Here is a 23,058-nt window from a genome sequence, read left to right on the forward strand (position 1 = left end):
TATTAATTAATTGTTTATAATAACATTGTGATTTTTTGTTGATTTTTTTTTTTTTCTTCTGTGTAGCAGGTTTTTTTTTGCTGATATTTCAGTTGGGCTAACAAGGAGTAGATTGTTATGCACCGATCCATAGAAAAAACAAAGCGCAAGATTACTCGATAACAAACGTAGCTGGCGATTCGACATGCTTAATCGATGCGATAATTTGTTATTATTAAAAGTTGTATGAGTGTATATAATCGATTTCTGTTATTTTTTTTTTCCTTTTTGCGCTACCATCTGGTTTATACAATCTTAGGGTATTGATGCAAGAGAAAGAATGACATTAATTGGCGCCTAGCTACTAACATCATCAAAAGTTTATCCTCTTGCTGGTTCCGTCTTATACTTGTTTCTCAACCTTCTGTTTTTCTATTTTCTTTTGACCCTTTCCTACCTGTCTTTCATTCATTCGTACGTTCGTTCATTATACATTATATACATTCGTGCGCATGCACATTCTTTCTCTTTTATACTTCTTCTTCTTCTGTCTCTCCGTAAAGTGTTTTCATGGAACAAAGTGTCTACAATTTCGAACGGGGTTTTTTAATTCTTGTATGAGATTAATGCTCGTTGCTAACAGCTGTTGGGATATCGTGTATTATTTAGCTAACCGTTATCTAGATCGAAACAACGCGCGTGTACGTCTATTTCCCTTAGGATGTGGAAAACACTTTTCTGAAAGAGAATTTTCGTTTTTCATACCTAACACCTTTATTATTCCAGTATTTTCTTGATCGAATCAAAAGAATTTTATCGTACGCTTCAGACGGTCTTTTCATTCGCCGATGAAGGATCAATGATCCATTCTCGATCGTTTTTTTAATTTTTTAATTTTTTTTTTTATTTAGGATATTCGTTCGCATACGTATCATCCTCAGCATTTGCTATTCGTGTTTGCATTAGCTGTCGCGGTATCAAAAGATTTTTTTTTTTAGTTTTTTTTATACGAATCCATTCAACGACTAAATTTATAATTAATGACAATATACAAGTGAGATACCTACACAAAAATGAGCGTCGACGACGAACGAAATGATCTCCGGATATTCAAAAAGAATTTCATTTTCTCTCGTTTTTTTTTCCCCTTTTACACTGTTTTTTATTTTTGGTTTCTTTATACGTCGATCTTCGTTTCGTTTGAATTTCTTACGGCGTTTAATTTACGTTCAGTCTGCGCTTGATTTGATCGCCACGTTTTTTATACAATTATTATTTTGCCGTATCTTCGCTCTCGGTGAACGTTTAAATAAAAACATTTGATTCTAAATATTTTATCCGTTAGCTCTTAATCATTGTTCGACCGTTGCATTGCGTCAGTTTATTGTTCCTGTTTAAATTATTATCTCCTAAGAAGATTTTTGGTCTGATCGCAAGGAGAAGAGACAGAAATTAAGTTTTCGACGTTGCGAGACACACTTGAAGATGATTCTTATTTTTTTTTTTTTGTTCTTTTTCTTTTACTCTCTCGCCTTTACTTTTCTTTGCTTTTCCATTAAGACTATTTGCGTTTTTCTTACGATACATCTAACATCTAACGATAATAGATGAAAGTTCTTACTTTTCCAACGTGTTTCTCTTTCTTCTGTACAGGATGTTTCTAAAAAAAGATGCCCTCGGTGAAAAGGGTACTTACAGTATTGCCTCGGAATGGCCCTGCTGTAATTATTATTCCTTCTGGCAAAGGTAATCCATTCTGCGATCTTATAAACTTCATCGATTTCCTTTGCCAGCTGGAATTCTCAGGTTACATCTGTTCTTGTAACACCCTGTACATAATCAATGCAGCTACGTTTTACAGTGATTCCTGATATCTTTCTTTCTTTCTTTCCCTCCTCGTGTACGTCCCGTTTACGAATTGCTTTCAACCCGTTTCACTACGTGCTTTGTTGCAATCGCTAATGAAACAACGGTGAAAGAGAAGAAAAGGAAACGAAAACGTTTAAGAGATGAAAGATGAACGATTACAGATCCTCTAAGTAATATATCGGTTTAACACGTGCGCTACCATCTGAACGGTTCTATCGATTTTTATCAGATTCAATCAAAATTCATCCTCCCTCTCTGTTTGCATCGATTTTAATTTCTCACCTTTATCGATTAATCTCTCGTCGATCGATCCCGATCAGACTATCGGTAGCGAACGTGTTAGGTATACATGTAGATCTTAAATGTCACGTCAGTCTTTTTTCTTTTTTTTTCTGTTTTTTTCTTTTTTAATTCTTTTCCCTTTAATCGCCTGAATCAATGTTTCCTATTAGATATGTTTTAACAGCAAAGGTTCGTAGGAATTTCGACATTTATCCGTGAGTCAAAGCGCCCCTGGATCATTCGGGGCGAAAATCGAGGGGGGAACAAGTTGATCCATTGGAACGTTTACAGTCAGCAGGGCTAGAACGATTCGTCTCTCGTTTGCATTGTAGAATTGTCGAAAAAACCATCAATGGAAGATTATAGATATCCTAGTAATATTGTACTATAATATATAATATATATATATATATAACGTTCGCACAGTATCGAATTCATAATACCATTTTCATTATTTTTTTTTCTCTTTTTTTTTTTGAATTCGTTAAAAGTCGATTTCACGAATCTCTGCTGCTGATAGATAACTACACGCGACCCTACATTTTTACGTCCAATGGATGAATCAATCGTTTGGTAAACATCGTCGAAAGAATCGTATCGAAAGCGCATATTATTTATTCGTTCGGGCAGATTATTTTTGTCACTTTTTTATCATTTTTTCTCTTTTTTTTTTCATGGTTTTTGATTCAGGCAAACTATCGAGTTCTCGACGTTCGCGCGAAATACAGGTCGGACAGGATCGACGCATTCTTCCGTGAACTTGCAATTTCGTGCGTATCATCGAACACGACGAGCAAGCATTACAATTCGTGGATTTAGCGGAATTCTTTCGTTCGTAAAGAATTGAAAATCTGATTATACAAATATATATATATCCTACAGATTACGAGTATATAACGAACATACGAATCGTCGCTATATTTTTCAATCGTTAATAAAACGAAACATTTTCTCTACGGCTGAGTTAGGAAGCATAGCTCTATTCTTTAGTGATGGGCTGATTACACGTATGAAATGAAAGATTTTTGAAAGTTTACACGGGTTTTGGGAATGCTTGAAAGTCTTATTATAAAAACTTTCGAGACTCATAAGGCTTTCGATACTATCACGTTGTTACATTTAAAAGAGTTTCAAGAATTTTCTTAATGAATCGATTGAAAATTTACGAAATAGATCATTTGAATACCCATCACTATCTGTTACCCTACGACCAACTTTAGCCGCTACATAAATTCATTGCAAGTAGAGATTAGTAGAGGAATTAGTATTCGGATGAACGAAACGAAGATAAATAACAAGAAGAAGCGAAAAAGTTTTATCAACCAACGGAGATACATACGTACTAGGGATGCGCGGGCATTCGATATTACGGCCTCGGGAGGGCTCGGAAAGAATCGGCTGGACTCGGGCGGCCGTCGGGTTCGGTCGGTTCCGGTCGCGTACAGTCGGGCAGATTCGAACGAACTCCCGCGGGCCGCGGTCCGCGACCTAACTCTCATCTACTTATTAATACTTTCAAAATCTGCTTTATATGAAATTTTGTATTAAGATAATTTTCCGAAATAGTCGAACTACCCGACTGCACGGATGAATCGGACGCCCGCCCGATGTATTCCGAACTATCGCGCATCACTAGTACATACGTACTTACGTATGTAAATCGTTTATCTAGAAGTCATATGGGACGCATAGATAAAGTAAACGTATTAAAACGTCTCGACAGAAACAGGAGAAACGTATCGTCATTTTCAATAACCGAATTGGTCTCTCGAGAAGGTGTTTGGTCCATAGTCATAGTATACATTGCTCTGTAACTCTTGCTCGTTAAGTCGTCACGCGATTTATCGTGATCGATACTATAAAATGAAAAAAAAAATTTCACGATTTTGTGCAAAATTAGGTAACGGTACTACGATGGGTGGTTCAAACTCCTGGTCCAATAAGAGATTTTTCGTACGCTAAGTTTACAGAAACAATTGTAAAAAAAAAAATACAAATAAAAATCCAAACTAGATCTTTGAGCGATTACAAATTCTACTGGATTATTTTTAAAAAAAGAGGGCCGCGCGTTTCACACCCTTTTCTTAATTAATTAATTAATTAATAAATCATACAATTTTTGCCGCTTGTTGCCGCATCTGTCGACACTCAATCAACACGAACGGACGAGAGGCAACTGTCGGTTCTAAACAGATACATATATCCGCGATATTTAATAACAATTACGACGAGTTTCTTGGTAATGATTCCCAAAGTATGATTCTGGCAAAATGACTTTGAAGTTTTGTCACGTTTCCTTTCGCCTTGCTAAGGATTCTTTATATATATATATATTTATTTATTTTATTTATATTTGTATTTATATTTATATTTATATATTTATATATTTATATCACGGCGAAAGAAAAAAGAACAATTGAAGGTAAGGATACTTTGTACAAAATACGATACAAGTAGCGATGTAACAACACTTTGCAATAGTTAAATATAATATGTATATGTACGTGTTTACATAAATATACCTATACAAACACGTACTATATGTACGTACACGTATATGTATATTTATGTACATACATCTGTATATGCATATGTATATATTTATATCTCAGTTTATTTCGTAACATATGTAATTCTATGATCTTCCATATGTCCCCTACCCCGGTTAGTTTCATTTATCGAATCGAATTCATGTCCCATCACCTTTTGTTTATTTATATATTTATATATTTATATATATATGTACGCCGTAGTTCAACGTTGATCCACGAGTCACTGTATTATATAAATCTTTCAATTACATATATTAAGTATGCAGTTTCATTTCTCGTATTCGTTTAGCATCTGTTTTGTAAAATATCTTATTGATTCGTAATCGTGCTCGAGTACGACGAGGAGTTATACTTTCCCATTATTTATTTATTTTTTTGTTTGTTTTAGTCTTTTGCGAATTATCCGTTCGCGTCGCGCTATATCTATTCCATTTTTCTTTCTTGCCAATCGTAAAACGTAATCTCAAGTGACAAGTAATTTGAAATGCAAAGAGAAAACAAGTAGAAATTAGAATTATTTTTACTATGTACCCGCTAATCGTTTTCTATTCAAGGTGTACTGAGGGTGCAGCTTTAGACTCGTGGTATAATTACCAGCTCTCGTTGCGTTTAGAAGCCTTTTACAAGTTTTTCAAACTTGGAACTGAACGAGTAATTTGCTAAACTAAGGAGTACAAAATTTTACATTCTCATTGTGTCTCTGTTAAGTTCCTTGCACTTCAAAACGAACAGAATCATTTTCTTTCGATCTTGTTTCTGTTCCTTTTTCTTTTGTTTCTTATAAAATCCATGACGCAACGAAGCATTCTTACCTCGCTGTTTTCATATCACAAAGCGTATTCTTACTGTCTTTTTTTTTTTCTTTTTATACACATAGATAAAATATTATCAAGCTAATAAATATCTATATAACAAGAACGATTATCTCATCGAACTAATTGATAGGTGATTTCTCTTTGTAATGCTCTGATTATGAGATGATATTCGATTACTCGCGTCCCTGAGCAGGCGTTGATACTGGCTGCATTTCACAACTATTTATCCACTATTTCATTCAAATCAAAACGATGAACGTTCGTTCATCAGTCGAATAAGTTCTCTGTTTTTTTAAGCAAATTTTACACGGTACAGTTTGTTTCATTTCAATAGACGCGAAGGAATAAATAACAAAGTAACGCCTGCCTGAATGTGTCTGTTTCAATCTTGGTACCTTAACTCTTTGCACCCCAAGTGTACCTTCCAAACACAAAGTATCCTCCTAATTGAAATACGAGGTAGTCGCTTTTAGTATACGGCAAGGGCCTAACGAAAGAGTTAGGCCAGGCCTGTCCAACCTGTGGCCCGCGGGCCACTCGTGGCTCCTTCCCCTACCACGCAGCTCGCCCTCGGCTCCCCCCACTCTTCCAATATTCGACGCGTATCCCTACTCCTAGCTGCCCCACTACTGACACTACTCGATGGTGGGGGAAGTCTGAAGCGGTAAGAGTGGGAGTAGTTAGACAGGCCCGAGTTAGGCGACTGGTGGGAGGTCACCTACCCCTATATCAGTATTCGTTGGTTATTAATTTTCAAAAAGAAGTTAACACGTAATCGGAGTTTTTCGATATCTGGAAAAGTCGGAGTGCAAGGGTTAATTCTTTACGGGACAAGCATTCTATTAGGTGGAAATAAAAAAAAAAGAAGAAGAAGACGATGAATAATCGAAAGAAGAGAATTGAACCTAGTTCAACAAAGATTGTTTCTTTATAACACCCTGATCCCTAACGAACTTCTCACTCGTTAGAAAAACTCTAACACCCTTTTTCTCCGTTCTACTCCGCAAAACACATGGACTCTCGATCGAGGAAGATACGAAGATTTGCGAATCAAATAACGCACAGTCGTACCAGCAACAACAGCAGCAGCAGCAATGGTAGCACACATTCGCGGATTACGTATATCGTTCAGGGATATTAGCGAATACTCGATCGAAGGAGAGCGCGTTCGTATGTTCCTGCCTCCACGGTTCATCGTAATACTGATTTAGAAGGCTCTCGGCGAGGAGACGAAAGAGCCAGGATAACGCGATAGGAGAGAAACGGATAAGAAGCTGGCGACAGGATGAGAGCTAGGGTAGCTCACTTGCCTAGACCAAACTTCATGAAAATAAGTTCTTTCCCTTTGGACAATATATCGCCGCCAGCACTAGCACCGGCCATCTCCGTGAACTTCTGCATCAGATTCGGCCCTGTGCTCTGCTGCTGCTGCTGTGGTTGCTGTTGCTGCTGGCCCTGGGTCGCGTTCGGTTGCGTCTTTGCCTGTGGCGTAGGCAACACAGTCGGTATTCCTCTCATCGGTTTGTTGGTACTCTGACTACCCTGCATCGAGGAACCTTGATTCTGTTGCGAGTACGGTTGATTCTGTTGCTGTTGCGGCTGTTGCTGTTGCTGCTGCTGCGGCTGCTGAGGTTGTTGCTGTTGGAATTGTTGACCCTGCGGTCCGAATCCAGTACCTTGTTGCTGGTATCCTTGATTCTGTTGCTGGTAACTTTGATTCTGTTGATTAGCCTGTTGCTGTTGATACGGTTGATTCTGTTGCTGGTAGTCTTGCTGTTGTTGCTGCATATGCTGTCCAGGACCCTGCATTCCTCCTGGTACATTACTACGACGATTGATCACGCCTCCCCTCCCCTTCCCCTAGAAACGAAAGCGACGGAAAAATTAATGAATTTTCTTCGACATATAATAGATCGTTTCCTTGATTCGTTATACTGGTTCGAGAACAAGTTTATCGAGCAATCTCCACGTAAAGGTCTGGATTTAAGTTTAAGTTAAGTCGTGTTGATTAGAGGATGCTTCTGTGTTCTGAAAAATTTCAAGAAACTTTCGTTTTTCGTTGAAGAAACTTTGAACGTTTCTCATGCGATGCTCGCTAGAAGATGTTTCATCTAGATAAGATCGATCGGTTTTATTTCAAACTTTTCCTACGTCCTACTGTTACGATGTTTCGTGATAAATAATGAGCCTTGATGTGTATAGCGTGTGTTAAAAGGAAACACGAGAATACGTAGTTAACTAAGATAACAAAATAAGATTGATCTATCTATATAATCCGACGACCTGATCGTAACGAGCCTACGTTCGATCTGTATGAAACTAATTTTACGAAACGACCGATACGAAATGAAGAGAGAGACGGAAGAATTTCACAGAACCGACGAGTAAAATGAAAACTAACGGAAGCAGAGAAAGAGAATTGGAGAAGACGAAATTTGAAATAGTTTAAGTTACTGCTAAAGCATGAGTTACATATTTAGCGTTCGTGCAATTTAATAAATGTATGCACATGCTTGCAGACACTGCGATGTATTAAGTCGTTACAAATGAAATGACCGATTGCTCGGATACATCATTTTCCATTCAGAATATTAATAAAAAAGGTTTACGTCATTTGATATGCAACAACCTAATAAAAGCTTAAACTACTTTGATAATTCGATTTCATTACTGTCTTCTGTTCGTTAAAATGTATCTGAAGTTTCTATGTAATAATATGTGATAAAGTTGAAGTAGCCTATCATATTCGAATCCATGCAATAGGTATCCTTTATATTCTCCTTTGTTTTATGAAAGAATAAAATTTTACGTCGTCACATCGTTTAATCGTCCTGGACTGTGAGGAGACATACCTGAATAATTGAAAATATCTTTTAATCCTTTCACATTCTCACACTGGTATAATTCAATGATAAAACGTTTCGATTCTATTCTATTTATTATAAATATGAACAAAAGAAATAGAATAAAAGAGAAACGGGAGAGAGAGAGAGAGAGAGAGAGAGAGAGAAAGCAGCGAGAAAAATTGAAAGCCACATCGAAAAGCAGAAGTGAAAAACTTCTTGATAGAGCAGTGGACTCACCTGTTGTTGAAGGTGGGGCGGTACGGGACCTTGTTGATGGACACCCATGGGTGTGGGCCCATGCTGATTGGACGTGGTTACAGTTGTGTAGCTGTGGTGATTCGCTTGTTGGTACGCTAGATGCGGTGGATTGTTTTGTTGATGTTGGAGTTCATGTTGTTGGTTGTTCATTAGTGATGGTTGTTGTTGTTGTTGTTGTTGTCTAGAGTCTAAGTGACAGACAGGGACAGACACAGGCACAATGCAGGCATCTAGCAACAGAGAAGAGAACAAGACCGTGTTGTCATTCATGGCGCATTTATGTATGTCTCTTTTTATCTTTTTTTTTTTTTTAAACAAGACATTTAAACGCGTGGCCGAGTATGCCGAGTAATGGTTCCATTCATCAGCTGATTAACATATCCTTTAACAAATTCTTTTTTTTCTTTTGCGATCAACGATATTGAGAAAAATAATTACTCGGCAGAACTTGGATTCGCGCGTACAATTCAATTCTTTTCTTTTTCCCGCGAGTTCGATACGCATCAAGACACGAAATCTGATAAAAAAAGTGTTAATTTATCTTGATCTTTAAATGGCCAGCATGACAACACGACACGAACGACAATCATGTGACACGACGACCATCGACCAATTCAGGCACACAGAAATAGATTATGTTGTTATAGAATACACGCAGTATAATTATATAGAGCGTCTCGAAATAGATGTGTACCGCGAAAAACTGGAATCGTAGAATCTTTACGATAAAAGAAATCGAAGAGTCCTTCGACGTTTTGTCATCTGAAGCTTCGTTTTCGAGTTCTAAATGATTACAAATTAGTATTAAAAATAAAAAAGGCTTCAGATTACAAAATTACAAAGGACTTTCCAATGTCTTTTACCATGGAGAATTTACAATCACAGTTTTTACAATGAACATCCGTTCTGAAACGCTCTGTATACATACACGTATACATATGTACATATATATCTCTCTGTTACATACATGCATATGTGTATATAATATGTATATGTATATACGGATATGTGTATGTAGACAGCGTAAAAATAACGCGTATAATATATATGTACATAATAGAGGAAAGATAGACATGTAAAAAAAGTAACAGAGCCGAAAAGTGCTCGGAAAGAAAACATACGAGTATAATACATACGTAGATACGTACATATTCAATTTGTATGTACATATATTCGATAGAAAACACTGAAAGCAGCTTAGTGTTTCATTGTAAATATATATAGATAGATAGATAGACAGGTAGATAGATAGATAGATAGATAGAAATATAGAAATCGCTTTGCATGTGATAATACACGTGTTCCTAAAAAAGAAAAAAAAAAGGAAAATAAACTTTGCAAATACAAAATAACTTTCACACACTGCGCGGGCGTCTCGATCGATATTTTGATATAATCTTGTCAATCGACTCTATATATCCTATTTTCCTGACTGCAAATACACCGGATAACTTACTCGAATGTACCTTAAAAGTGTTGATAATTTTTCAAGACAAGTGTACCCCTAAAAATAAATATGTAAACTCTGCTTCGATTGATAACGATTAAGCATCGCTAGATCGTTCGCTCATGTAAGTACTCGTGTGACCCATCTGCCTGTCGTCTGGCACATCTAGTTTCGTGTCTTGTGTTGCTTGCCGTTTCGTACTTTTTTATTTTTTTTTTATTTTCATTATTCACACTGACGTCTGGTCGACATCCAGGATTTTTCTTTCTTCTTTTCTTCTCATTATTATTAACAGCGCCAGTGTGAACGTATTTCAACTCCTCGAGCCAGTTATCAGGCGTTCTTTCTAATAAAAAATTCTTGAAACTGGTATCATCTTCGTATGGAAGTACAGCATTCTCGATCTTCGGTTTCTTTTCCTATTGCTCGTTCAATTTTGTCGCTTGAAATTTAGGCTTCCTGTTATATCGCTTACTTGGCTTGAGGAGCTTTGCTTACGCCACCATTCGTGACATTATAAAAAAAAAAAAAAAATGAAACGTTAATCAGTTTGTTCAGTTTTTACCTTTGCCTCGTCGATGACCGGGTGGAGGAGGTTCTCGAGGCGGGGGAGGCGGTCCTCTCACACCGGGTCCTTGACTTTGACCAGGTGCTCTTCTGCTCCCTGGTGGAAGTTGCCCTTGGGGCGGTTGATCACGCGCTTCGGTTAGGAAGTTACTCGGAACTAACCCGCGAACTCCGTTCAGTTCGCCCATATAGAATCCATCCTCGCCCAGTTCGCCGTACACGTAGATCTCGTTTCCGGTTTGAAATGCCAACTCGACTTGCTACGAAGGCAATATGTACGATAATTGGCAAATTCATATACATAATAATAAAAAGAGTAAAGAAAGCGAAAGGCGTACTTAACTAGCTGAAAAGAATATGAAAAATTAAAATTACAGGATCTTACAGAATCAACATTCGGAGATAATTCGTGGGGATCGTAATCGTAGAGCGCTATCATCTTCTTCACAGGCATATTCGCATAAATATCTCCCCATCTTCCTCTTCTCCCAGGTTGACCCTGTCCAGGTTGATTCTGATCTTTGATTTCTTCAACCATGTTGTGAGGAACGTATCCCCGTCTACCGTGACATTCACCCCAGTAGAATCCATCTGCGTCTTTTTCACCGTACACCTAACGAATGAATCGATGAGCCTAGATTCGTTTGAAACACGCGACGAGTATTCAATTATTGAAAAAGACCTTGATGGTGTCTCCTTTGGAGAACGGTAATTCCTCTTCGCAGGCGTCCGGGTTTGGCGACATAGTTTTGGGATCGTAATCGTAGATGGCAACAAACCAGCGCGTTCTCTTGTTCATTTGCTGAGCACTGCTCGATGGGTGCCCCGCGCCACCCTGAGCTTGTGTCCCTCGTCCACCGCGGTGGTAGCTGGGAGCTCTACCTCTCTGGTTTCCTGTGAGGATAAAATAGATAATGAAAGTAAAATCAAGAAAGAAGAAGAAATTTAAGAAATCTCCTCAGCCACAAAGATAGTTGCAGTCCGTTGTGACGATTTCCACGCTGTCTCTCGGACCTATAAATTATTACAACACCTTTTTCTACGATATATCGATACGCACCTGATTGGTCGTAATAAGGATCTTGTGGTCTACCACCGGGACCAGACATTCTTCCTGATCTATGCGTCCCTGGAAGTCCTTGCTGTCCCATTTGTCCGTACCGATGTTGTTCACCGTAATGCATCGGCATCCCTCTACATCTACGGGATGGATCGTCTTCTTCGCTGTAATTCGCTTCGCTGGCGGAATCCTTGGTGATCTCTGGAACCCCTAAGCGGCAGTAGCGACATGTGCAAAATTTCAAAAGATCCAATGGATCATGTGTTAGAGAGAAAATTCTTCATAAATTTATAAGAAGAACTCTTACCCATCTGGGACATGCTCTGTCCAGGATATATTTCTTTGTCAGACAAATTTTCGTCCGTTTCGATGATCACTTGGCCGTGAGCGTCGACCCTGGTACCACCGTGTCTCCTCATATGAGAAGGTACAGGAGCCGTTGGGTATCTCTGATCTACCCCAGTCATGCGATGCGGGTCCTGTTGTCCCATGCCCGGCTGTTGCTGTCCTTGATCTTGCATGTGCGTCGATCCATGCTGCAAATGGGTTGTGGTCCCACCGCGAAGAACGCTGCAGGGAATAGCAGTGGCGCAACTATCGCCCGACTGACTTTCCCTGCTTTTGGTTCTAACCGTGATGTGCTTCGGATTCAGTCCCATAAGCTTGTGTATGTCGACCAGAGCGTGGTCACCGGTGGGGCTGTCTACGTCCGTGACCTTTTTCCCATCGGCGTACACCGCGTAACCGGTGACGGCCGAACCGTTTAGGGCAACAGGCTGCCAGGTCACTAGCAAAGTGCCGTCCTGCGGTCCAGCCTCCACCTAAAAACAATATACCACGATCATCATTCTGTTACCGTCGCACCGGCCGTACTGTCACGTCCACAAAAACATAGACTCGACGGTGTTTCCGTTGGTAAAGAGGAAAGTGTAGGGTTATCTGACTGGCGGAATACAGTGTCCGTGACAGTAGAGAACGACGGATTAGATTAAAACGGTTATTAACCTGGATATCGACCGGAGGATCGGGTAGTCCCTTGGGTAACGTTTTAAAGTGGACGTGACAAGCTAAATTATTAGCCGCTTGAGTGTTTTGGTCCTCGAAATGCGTCGCTCTAAGATTCTTCGCCTTCACTGTCACCCTGTAGATCGTGGAGGGTGCAAGGCCGGTGATCGTATGCCTATAAACTCCAGGCTTCACTGTTCGTACTTCCACATTGTTCACGCAGACCACGTGCTGATGATTGCTGTTACTTGGCATCCAGGATATGACAGCACTGGTCGCGGTTACGTTCGATGCCTTCACCGCGGTCGGACCCAATGCGACGTCCTTACCGATCACCATCGTGCATGCCGCATCGCGCGACGTTCTCCTCGAGTGTGTCACTGAACGCACGCTTATTCTGTGCGGCTACATCGTCGATCAAAATCGAATTAAACTACTTATTCTAATCGATTCGTTAACATTTTAATCGTTATCGAAAATAAATCATTAGAAAATTATCGTGAAATATCAAAGTTTCTTACGAACCCTGGTAGAATCAACCCCTTCGACCAACGCCCTGGTCCTCTCGGTTGCTTTCACGGTAACCTTCAGCACCCCGTCCACGTAGACGTGATAAGATTCCAGCTGATGTGTGTTCTCAGGCGCCGTCCAACCGATTAGGACGCTCTTGTTCAGCTGCCGCTCGAGCGTCAGGTGCTGCGGCGCCGGAACTAGGTCCGAAAACAGGTAGACTTCTTCAGGAAAAAAAAGACAGGACAAGCCTAGCTGTAACTAATACTCTTTCGCTATCTAATTCTCTAAGCCAGCCTAAGACCATCCAATACTCAACACAGTGCAACACCTGGTTCACGATGTTCATCGAATTATATTTGCCTCTGCTATCAAACGGAACAATGTTTAATAGCTATGAATGGGAAGGTGGCATGCATTCGTTATATCGGAAAGGTTTCGTCGAACAGGAATTCTACGGGTGTCTGTTTAAGCTTCTTCTTATTGCCAGGATGAACAAGCTCGATGAACAAACAGTGTCGTACGTGTACCTTGTTGGATCACACTTTGCGTTACTGCGAAGAAACATTCTACGTACTTAGTACAGCTAGGTGAATAAGGTACCCAATACAAGTTTAAATTACAAGTCATTAAGGGAAACAATCGTTATTCACCTGTTAACCAGAGAAGACGTGTAATCGCATATAAAGTCTAAATTAAATGAAACAACTCGTTTCTGGTTCGCCCAGTTAACAGGTTGAACAGAGAATTATCCAGCTTTTGAAACACTTAGCATTTCAAAACACATTGAACAGGTTTAATCTAGTATTCTAAACTTAATTACAACTAACTCGTACATCAACATTCTCTAAATTCAATTACGTATCCGAACTTTCGTGTACTACGTGCTTTGTTTCTAGCGATAATCTGAATCTAACGGTATGGAAATGTACTAACCTGGTGGTTCCTGTTCGTCTTCCTCGGCGATGTTATCCAATTCCGCGTACGCGGACAGTTCCGCCTGTCGATTCCGGTTTCCTTCTTCCAGAGCTGCTAACTCAAGATCGATGTCCTGCAGATAGCACTGTAATAACAAATTGAAACTGTGACTTTGACTGATATTATTTAATAAATAAAATAAATAATAATTGTTACTGTAAATCGAAGCCGGGATCCTCGCGTTCGTGGCTGGCTTTATCCGTTATGCCATCACCAGCTCGTTATTATCCCTACTTGTACGACATTTCTTATTGAGTCTCGGGTTCCTGAACCCATACTACTTTACTTCAAAAAAGACTATTACCTTTTGCCAAATTTACCTTGTCAAAATATATAACTCACGTTGCTCACTTGGGGGATATTTGTTGATGCAGAGTCGTCGACGTCCCTGAGGCCAAGTACAGCTTGATGAAACTCGAGTAGATCGTCGCCGACGAGTTTCTGAACGAAATTAGCCGGAACGAGGCCTCGTCTACCATCGAGGGTCTCCGCGTCGAGGAAACCATCTTCGTCCGGTTGTCCCCAGACAAGAAGATAATCGCCACCCTGGACAGGCAGCTCGGCTTCCGGGTTCTCGTTCGGCGAGTGTTGAAACGGCTCGTAAGTGAAACGTGCTATATAAACGTAACATCTTCCCTTCCCGGGTATGTCCAACATGTCCACTTGACCCTCGGGTACGATATTGTCATTGGTCAGTCGATCCAAGGGATTCGATAGTATACTACTCGGTATTTTTGGCATCTGCCTTGGACCAAGAAAATGATGACCGGTCGTTGCCGTTGCTGTTGGCGAGGTGGCGCGTAAACTTTGCTGAATCTGTTGAATGATTGCCTGCTGTTGAAGTTGATTCGCTTGAGACTGCGCGGATAATTGTTGCATCGCTTGGAGAGGATCGCTTATCGCTTGCAACAAGCCTGTCGATGTTGTACCTGAAATAAACCGGCACGATTTCTTTATCAGAAATCCTCGAAGGAAGGAAGAAAGAAAGAAAAATGAAATTTGAAAAAGAATTTTCACCTGAGCCCACGCCAGACGTTCCAAAAGCATTGGTCCCGACGGTCGAGTAAGTCGATCCACTAGTGGCAAAACAGCTCTGCACGTTCGAGAAAGGAAGAACGGTTTGGGGTACGCTAGTAAGCGGGCCCAAGGTAGAATGATAGGAGCTAGTCGAATAGGGTGGCAACGACGACAGCGTCGTTTGAGGGATGCTAGTTTGCGGTACAGAGTAATTATGATGAGACAGTTGACTGGAGTAGCTGCTACCCGCTCCTGTACTGTAGGTTCCGTTCGGATGGGACGTAATGGACAAACTTGGATACGTCGTTGCCTGCGCAGAGAAAATCAATACCGTTTAAATATATATCAATTATAGGTTGTTAACCCTTTCGCTGCCACGGTGGTCCCATGGGACCACCACTAATTGTAAGAAAAATATGCTATTGGCAAGTTCTTCGCCATTATAAAATTTTTAATATGAAACTTCTGGCCCACCGGTACAAGTTCAAAAATTCGCGTAGCAGCGAAAGGATTAAAGTAATTTCGTACCTGTTGACTTCCGTTCAATTGAAAACTTTGGGCGGTCTGAGCGGGCTGCGTGTAATGAGGTATCACGCTTTGACTCGACGATGTCAGGTACGTTGTAGAGGCCGGATGTTGCTGCGGTTGCGGTTGTTGCTGCTGGAGCGGCTGTTGATAGGTTTGCGTATGGGGATAACTCTCCTGGTACTGACTGCCCGTGAAATGGGTGTGCGTTTGTTGTTGCTTCTGCTGCGTTTGCAGAGCGGTTTGAGAATGAGAGCTCGGCAACTCCGTGTGAGTTACTTGGGGCTGCTGGTACTGCTGAATCTTTTGTTGGAAAACTGGCTGCGACTGGCTTGTAGAAAGTGACGGCGCCGGTGGAATCGGTTCGCTGTAGTGATACGGAGGTCCGTTAGGTGTTAACGGTGGACACCCGGGCATCATCGGAGTCAGGGGCATCGGTGAACCTGCGTACTGTATGAAATTTTCAATCGACACTCTGCCATTGAAAAGATAAACGAAAGAAAAGAAATATAATATTCTTCACTTACGTGACTCATTTGAGTCGGTATTCCCAGGCTCAAAGCATGCGGATGGGGTGGATGTTGATGTTGACCGAGATTCGGAAGATTCTCCGAGCTTGATCGCAAAATACCCTGCGAAACTAAGGGTTGTTGCGTGGTTATGGTTACTCGTGCATGGTCCAAATCGTGTACCATCCTGCTAGCGCTGGAGTTGGGAAAAATCAGATAAGATTAGCGGTCAGTTGAGCGACTGGTCGGTATCGATCGTCTGCCGATGAAACGTTAAAACAGATTGAAAGACTAGGAAGAATTGAAAGGATAGAAACATACCTTTTATCTTGTTCTATTTTCGCTATTATTCTGTCGATTTCCGAACCAGCCGGAGGCCAAGTAGTCGGAACCGTCGAGTGACCCATCGGTCCTCTGCTACGCGCTCTTCTCAAGCTCGTCAACTCCAGAGATAATTCCTCGTGTCTGACCATCTGCAGTTCCGTCTTCTTCTCCAGTTCCCTTATCTTCGACTGCAGTGCCTCGACAGATTCTGGACCCTGATATCGGCCTGCTATCTTTTCGTGTAGCTGATTCTGTGTCTCTGCATGTTGCCGTTCCAGGTCCGCTTTTCGGGCCTCCGTTTCACGCATTTGCTGAAAAGATCCTAGTTTTACAATTGCGTATTTCAACGATTGCGTGAAATTATGAAAATATGAATGTTTTATCAAAAATGTACGGGGATCTAGTTCCGTTTAATATTTACGACGGAAGGTAGATAACCAGCTTGAATAACCCGAAGGGACGTCTAGCTGGAAGCGTGATCCATGACGAGAATCATCCGCGTGACATTAATAACGAAGAGAGCTTTTGTATTCCGAATGCCTCCGAGGTACGTACAATCGAACTTGCTCGTCGCAAACTTGTTCCTTTAATTCTACCGAGCTTTTACAAAAATCTTACAAAAAGAAGAAGAAAAAAAAAGAAGAATCAAAAACACGCTACCGCAGATTATCTTTTTAATTAAAAGAGAATCTTTCGCGTCTGGCTGAAAATTCGCTTGGAACATCAATATCCATCCGCTGACGAACATCTCGTTGAGATACACTTTTGCTGACCCTCAGAAACGACCTTATTCGCGTGATCCATCACGATACATGGATTATTACGTGCACACCTTATTTGTATACGTAATTAATTTTCTGATCGATGTATCTCGTAATCTATATCAATATTGTTTAACAATCGTAAAGAGACAAACAGTAGTAGTTCGAAATCAAAATACAAAAATCATAAGTTGGTATCCTCTATTATCCAAGTAATCCTCACTGTCCAAGTAGTAGTGTCCAAAATTGGTCAGACTTGGGACAAAAATTTCTTTCCTTCTTCCATGAGAAAACTGGTAGAGTAATGAAACAAATTTCTGATTAATATACACGAATCATTGCGTTTGTCTCCTTGGTTATCGAACGACCCTCGTGTTTTAAATGATACGTGGGTCGGCAAATTGTATGTATATTTAGAAAGCAGACGAACCACCGGAAGGTTAAAGGGAATAAACCCCTTTCGGTGATCGAAAATATAGAATGAAAGATAGATTAGGTGAAACTTACCTCGAGGATAGACTCAAGTACCGGGTCCTGCATGATGGTGGTATTCGTGGAGGTGGTAGTCCCGACAGCAGATCCGGTATCCTGCAGCTGCGGAGCCTGAGGTGCCGTGGAAGCGCCACCTCCAACACCACAGCACTGCAACATCCCTGAGGTCTGAAACCCTCGCCCGTCTTTATCACGGCCAGTCCCTATCGATCTACCGTGTATCTAGGAGCTATCTTAATTAATTGGCGGCTTTTGCGGGGCCTGCCAGGCTGCACACGACGATCCCACGATTAGCTGTGCGATTCTCTCTGAGTGCGAAAAGGAACCCTTTTTCTTTCCTCCCTACGATAACCTACCCCCTATTCCTAACGTGTAAATCAACTGTAAATAATCGCTTTCTTTGTACCTATAGCCGTGATTAAATAAAATTATTGCTTTATTATTCGCATTCAATCCTCTGTTCATTGGAACCGCTGATCCTTGCAATTAACCCTTCTTCCTATTTCCAAATTTAGTTCCACGCGCTTGAAGTTTAGGACCCTTGTAATCCAGAAAGGGTTGATCACCCTTTCCTTGTAATTTCGAATTTTTCGCATCGATCACCGATGGTGTCGATATCAGTTTACATAAATTTAAATGATTCTTATCGCAGAGATAAGATTGCAGGTGACGTCTATGCGTTAATGTACAGAGGATTAAAAGGAAATTATTGTACAGAGTGCGGGACGAGATAAATCGTGATTATCATACGGGTTTTGAAATCATTTTCGCATCGTGTAAGCGAAATATATTTTACAACTTCGATTTGTTTCTTATCGAAGAATCGGATTGCGTCTGCTCGTGAAATCAACGCGTCACACACGTCGCGTATCGCACGGTAACGTCGCAACGATTTACCTGATAAACGACACGTGGAGGGTGGCAGTTGCGTGAAAGCAATCTTTTTCAAACAAACGTGTACACGTGTAAACGACGAGCTGGATATTCTGAATTAACGATCATCCCGTTGTTAAATGAGAGAAATTTAATCGATCGGATTACTGGCAACAGGTTCTTCGGGCAAGTTCCGATTGAAATACACCGGACACGATCGAAAGTCGACCTTCGTTCCGTTCAACACTTTACACTTGAGCGTCATATTTTTATCGGGTTTATCGATGCGTTCAATTATTATCCTCGCGTCGACGGAAAATATTTCTCGAGAAACAAAGATCTCCTTCGAGAAACCGCTCGGCTAAGTTATCCTCAGAATCTTCCCTTACCTTCTTTCTTTCATGAATTTTTCAAACGCAGCGTTCAAAGCTAAGACAACTCGTTTGAAATTAATGATCAACATTGGTACCCCGAACCGCTTCGTTTAAGCAGTCTAATAGGTTTCTTTCTTACATCATTGCCGAGAAATATGCTGGTAGGGGCTTAAATTTTGCTGACAAGACGACCAAGTATTATCGTGAACCGATAATACAAGAGAACTTGTTAAAAATATTTTTATCCGTCAATGTGTTTCGTTTTAATTACGATATCCTTGAATAACAGAGTTCCAGCATCTCTGTTGATTAAAAAGTGTTATTGAATTTTCAACCGGAGATTTATTAATCTCACGATTGCAGTAGTTTAATCGTGTCGCGATCTAATCACCGTCAGACGAGACATCTTAATCCGGTGAAGAATTTCAGGCGCAAGTAAGATCTAGCCAACGACATCTATCTATGATACGTAAGAAATTGAAGAACATTTTCTTCCCTTTCGATTCAATATATTCTACTATTATTTCACACAATAAAATGAAATTTTAACTTTGAATAAGGTCGAAATATTACTCCTCCGTTATAGCGATCAGACGGTACGATCTACAGGCTGAACGTGCGCTATTACAAAAGTGTTTTTCAGCTTGCTGATGACACACAAGTGTCCATTATAACCGAAAACGACAAAGCTCAAGGTTTCAGCCGAGCGATTCTTCAAAAGAATAAAAATTAAAAGGCTTGCTACTGTTAAGGGATGAAACTGAAACGTACCGATTAATCCAACAACGAACGAACGGAACAATTGTCGATTTACAGCGAAAGAAAGGAAAAGACACCGGTATACACGCGTAAGGAACAACACCGAAAGAACGGACCAATGGCCTGGCTGTTCAAAGAAGAAGACACTCGGTTTTCGTGGTTGGTCGAGAGACGATGAAAAATTCAGAAAAGAAACAAATGAAAGTGACCTTGCGACATTCCGGTTGAAAAAAGAAGGGGTGCTCGCAGTGTTCGAAACGAAAGGCAGAAAAGGAAGGAGATATTCCAGAATGAGTTTCCGTTCGTGGGCACGGGTCGAGTGGCACGGCACTGCTTATTGATCTCACTACTAATGGTACGTAGTATACATATACACCCGGTGCGCACGGGACACCACTGCACGGCGATACGTAGTGCAACCACTGTGTATCACTATCAACTGCCTATCGCTATCACCCACGAGTAACAGCAACAGCGACACAAGCAACCCTTTCTTCAGGAGTTCCATCAGAGATATATGGATGCAACGATTAACCGTGCCACCGTCCACCGTTCACCCCTTTCTGCTTTTTCTCTTCATTGACAATCTTCGAATCCTCTGCCAAATATTTTCTCCCTTATTCCTTTCCTCGTTTACGTGAAATATTTCTTTCTCGTAGTTGCGACGATACCGCGAGAAACGATTTACCTTACACCGAAGGGTGAAATTTTCCAGTGACATTTATCAATCCTCGAGGGAAACCTTCTGTTCCGACACTTTTTACAGGTTGAACACTCGCAACGTGTACTAGAGCGATAGATTTTCTTTCTTCTCATTTCTCTCACGCGCAGACACATTACCCAGGCATACCCTTCCGCTCATTCGCTTTCTCACCCTCTCTCGCACCCCGGTTACTTCTTTCCTCAGTCGAAACTAACAAACCTTTCCTTTTCTCCCTTTCTATCATACGATCTTACACAATCTTTCGTTCCTTTCTTTTTTGTAAATCACGGTCTCTGTCTCGCTTTCGTTTCTTTCGCGGGGTTGCACGACACTTACGATAACCGAGTCGAAGGGATTGTGGCAGGCCAGGGCTGCTGCTGCTGATGAGCGAATTTCACGGGACTCCGCGAGCTTTTTCACTCGGCTATCATCCCGTACAAGCCCCAAGATCTGCTCGGCCGTGGAAGGCAGGCGGCAGGGCTGCTGGAAAATCGGAGGAGGAGGTGGTGGTATATTCGCTTGTCCAGCGGAGAAAGGGGCAACGAGTGGGGGGTAGAGACGACTCTGGCGGGAGTATGCTCGCGTAGAGGGGATGTAGGACCGGGAAAAAGAGAGAAAGAGAGAGAGAGGAGGTAGCGAAGGGTGCTGCCGCTGGAAAAGCAGCCAGGTCTGGGGTAAGGACTCCCGTCACCACCAGATATGGGTCACTCAGCGATCGATGCCGATATAGAGCCCCTTCGCTGCTAGGGATTCCTTGCGATCGCTTACTTCATTTCTATTTCTATTATACGCGTTAACCTAAGTTTTCTTTTATCGATAATATCTACAAACGTTTGGGAAAACTAGCTGTATTCTATCGTCAATTTCGATTCTATCCAACGATGACGGTTTTGTTATAAAAATAGAGGGTCGAATGATGTACGAAAACGCTAGTATAGATCGAGGAAAATCAAAGATGGCGTATCGTGATAGCTAGCTCGAGAACACGCGATACACCCTGGCAAGTCTAGTGACTTTACAGAATGGTTCGTCTTGTGGCTACGCGAGGGTGTAGCTTTCACAAAAGACCAATCAATACGCGGGAGACGATCCACCAAACTTTCTCTCTCCTTTTACTCCTTCGACTGTCTTACTTCCACTTTCTCCCCTCCCAATCATCTTTCGCCCTTTTTCTCTCGTCCCCTCTCATTTTCACTTTATCTCCGTCTTTCTTTCCATTTACTTACCCAGTGTGCCTATGTCCATCTACACTCCACCCCTTTGCGTCTATTTTCTTTCCCTTGCTCTGCTATTCCATCTATAATTTTCTCTCATCCCGTCTTAGCTTTCAATGAAACAACCGTCTACACGCTAAAAACGAAAGAAAAATGAGAAAAAAAAAATGTAAACCGTTCGTAGTACGAAAACGTATTTATGAAATACTGAAACGTACGAGGACTTTGTGATCTGTCAATTAACCAGACTTTCTCTTTCTATCTCTTCTCCCCTCTTTTCACCCTTGCGATCCAACACGATATTCGTGACCGTACCTGGGGATCGTAAATGAACGTACAACGGAGCGGTACAGCCGACAGAAAATTGCCGGTATCTATATTTGGTATCCAATTATTGGTTTACTCCGCGCGAAGTACTCGGAACTGACTTACGTAGTCGAAGAGACGTAGAAAAAAAAAGAAATTTGGGGGCAAGAACCGTACGATAGGCACGGCCCTGATAGAAGCGCAGGCGTCTGTGCGATTGAGTGACGTCACGAGTCTAAGGCACGGGGCGTTATACGCTTATCAATGAACGTACGACGCCTACGGCGGATACCTGTTCTCTAGTGACTAACACCCACCCTTGCCCACTCTTCCTTCTACACCCCATGTACGTTCTGTCCTACGTTTTGCTCCATTCTACGCCTCTCTGGCTGACCAAACACCGGCTCTTTCTACTTTCTCCTTCGAGCATCCCACCGTACACGAATCTTCGCCGATATTCTTCAAATTTAATTGCATTCCTTCCTTACTTTCAGGGATATACCTCGTATACAGAGAATAATGTAATTCTCAATTTTTCTGTTAAAATATAGGAATCATTGTTGCATAATTAATTAACATTTGAGAATAGAATAATATCATTGAAAATGTGTTTTCTACATTCTACAAGGGAAGAAAAGTGCTTGGAACGTTGCACTGAAACCTACCATTTCGACGGATACATTTTACAAAAGTAGAACAACAACCTTCTGATACTTTGGCAGCAGTGAATCTAGACTGGAGCATATATATATATGCTTTGATCTTTTCTCTTTTTCTCAGTCTGTTCGTGTAAAATAATATCCATTATATTAATATACATATTCGTCATTAAAATTTCATATTAACCTCATCACAAGTATACCTTTAAATACATGTTTCCATACCAATAAACAAGGTTATTCCAATTAATTTCTTGCCCTTCGTGCTCTTCGTCAATCTTTCTTCTTTTTATTCTATCTCTGTCTTTCGCCTTTTCTGCCTGATTTCTTCTCTCTCTAGTTATCCTTTTCCCTCCTCAAGCTCCATCTTCCAT

General features: G+C 41.0%; 1 protein-coding gene across 8 annotated transcripts; it reads right to left on the reverse strand.

The window, feature by feature from the left end:
• Nucleotides 1–6: 6 nt before the first annotated feature.
• LOC114870940 (RIMS-binding protein 2) lies at nucleotides 7–22,059 on the reverse strand. Of its 8 annotated transcripts, none has more exons than XM_029176235.2 (19): nucleotides 21,938–22,059; nucleotides 21,732–21,855; nucleotides 20,842–20,988; nucleotides 17,812–17,946; nucleotides 16,541–16,854; nucleotides 16,238–16,415; nucleotides 15,714–16,160; nucleotides 15,186–15,495; nucleotides 14,511–15,097; nucleotides 14,127–14,253; nucleotides 13,206–13,414; nucleotides 12,681–13,085; nucleotides 11,983–12,496; nucleotides 11,676–11,885; nucleotides 11,298–11,509; nucleotides 11,001–11,228; nucleotides 10,614–10,875; nucleotides 8,581–8,831; nucleotides 7–7,357 (listed from the first exon to the last, which is right to left on the reverse strand). In XM_029176235.2, exons 4-19 carry the CDS (start codon nucleotides 17,842–17,844, stop codon nucleotides 6,800–6,802), a joined length of 4,845 nt encoding a protein of 1,614 aa, XP_029032068.1. In that variant the 5' UTR covers nucleotides 17,845–17,946; nucleotides 20,842–20,988; nucleotides 21,732–21,855; nucleotides 21,938–22,059; the 3' UTR covers nucleotides 7–6,799. The 8 variants fall into 8 exon arrangements, with proteins under 8 accessions (XP_029032068.1, XP_046144124.1, XP_029032069.1 ...); XM_046288168.1 differs by having other exon boundaries at nucleotides 17,812–17,964; XM_029176236.2 differs by having other exon boundaries at nucleotides 18,694–20,988.
• Nucleotides 22,060–23,058: the final 999 nt, after the last annotated feature.

Source organism: Osmia bicornis, chromosome 1, assembly GCF_907164935.1.
Source record: "Osmia bicornis bicornis chromosome 1, iOsmBic2.1, whole genome shotgun sequence".
NCBI lineage: Eukaryota > Metazoa > Arthropoda > Insecta > Hymenoptera > Megachilidae > Osmia > Osmia bicornis.

Coding starts and splice junctions, on each gene's coding strand:
- LOC114870940 (XM_046288168.1), bottom strand. CDS start 17,955: ATGTTGCAGTGCTGTGGTGTTGGAGGTGGCGCTTCCACGGCACCTCAG. Junction 15,098..15,185: donor AACGTCTGGCGTGGGCTCAG/GTGAAAATTCTT, acceptor GGTTTATTTCAG/GTACAACATCGACAGGCTTG. Junction 11,510..11,675: donor TCCTTATTACGACCAATCAG/GTGCGTATCGAT, acceptor TTATCCTCACAG/GAAACCAGAGAGGTAGAGCT.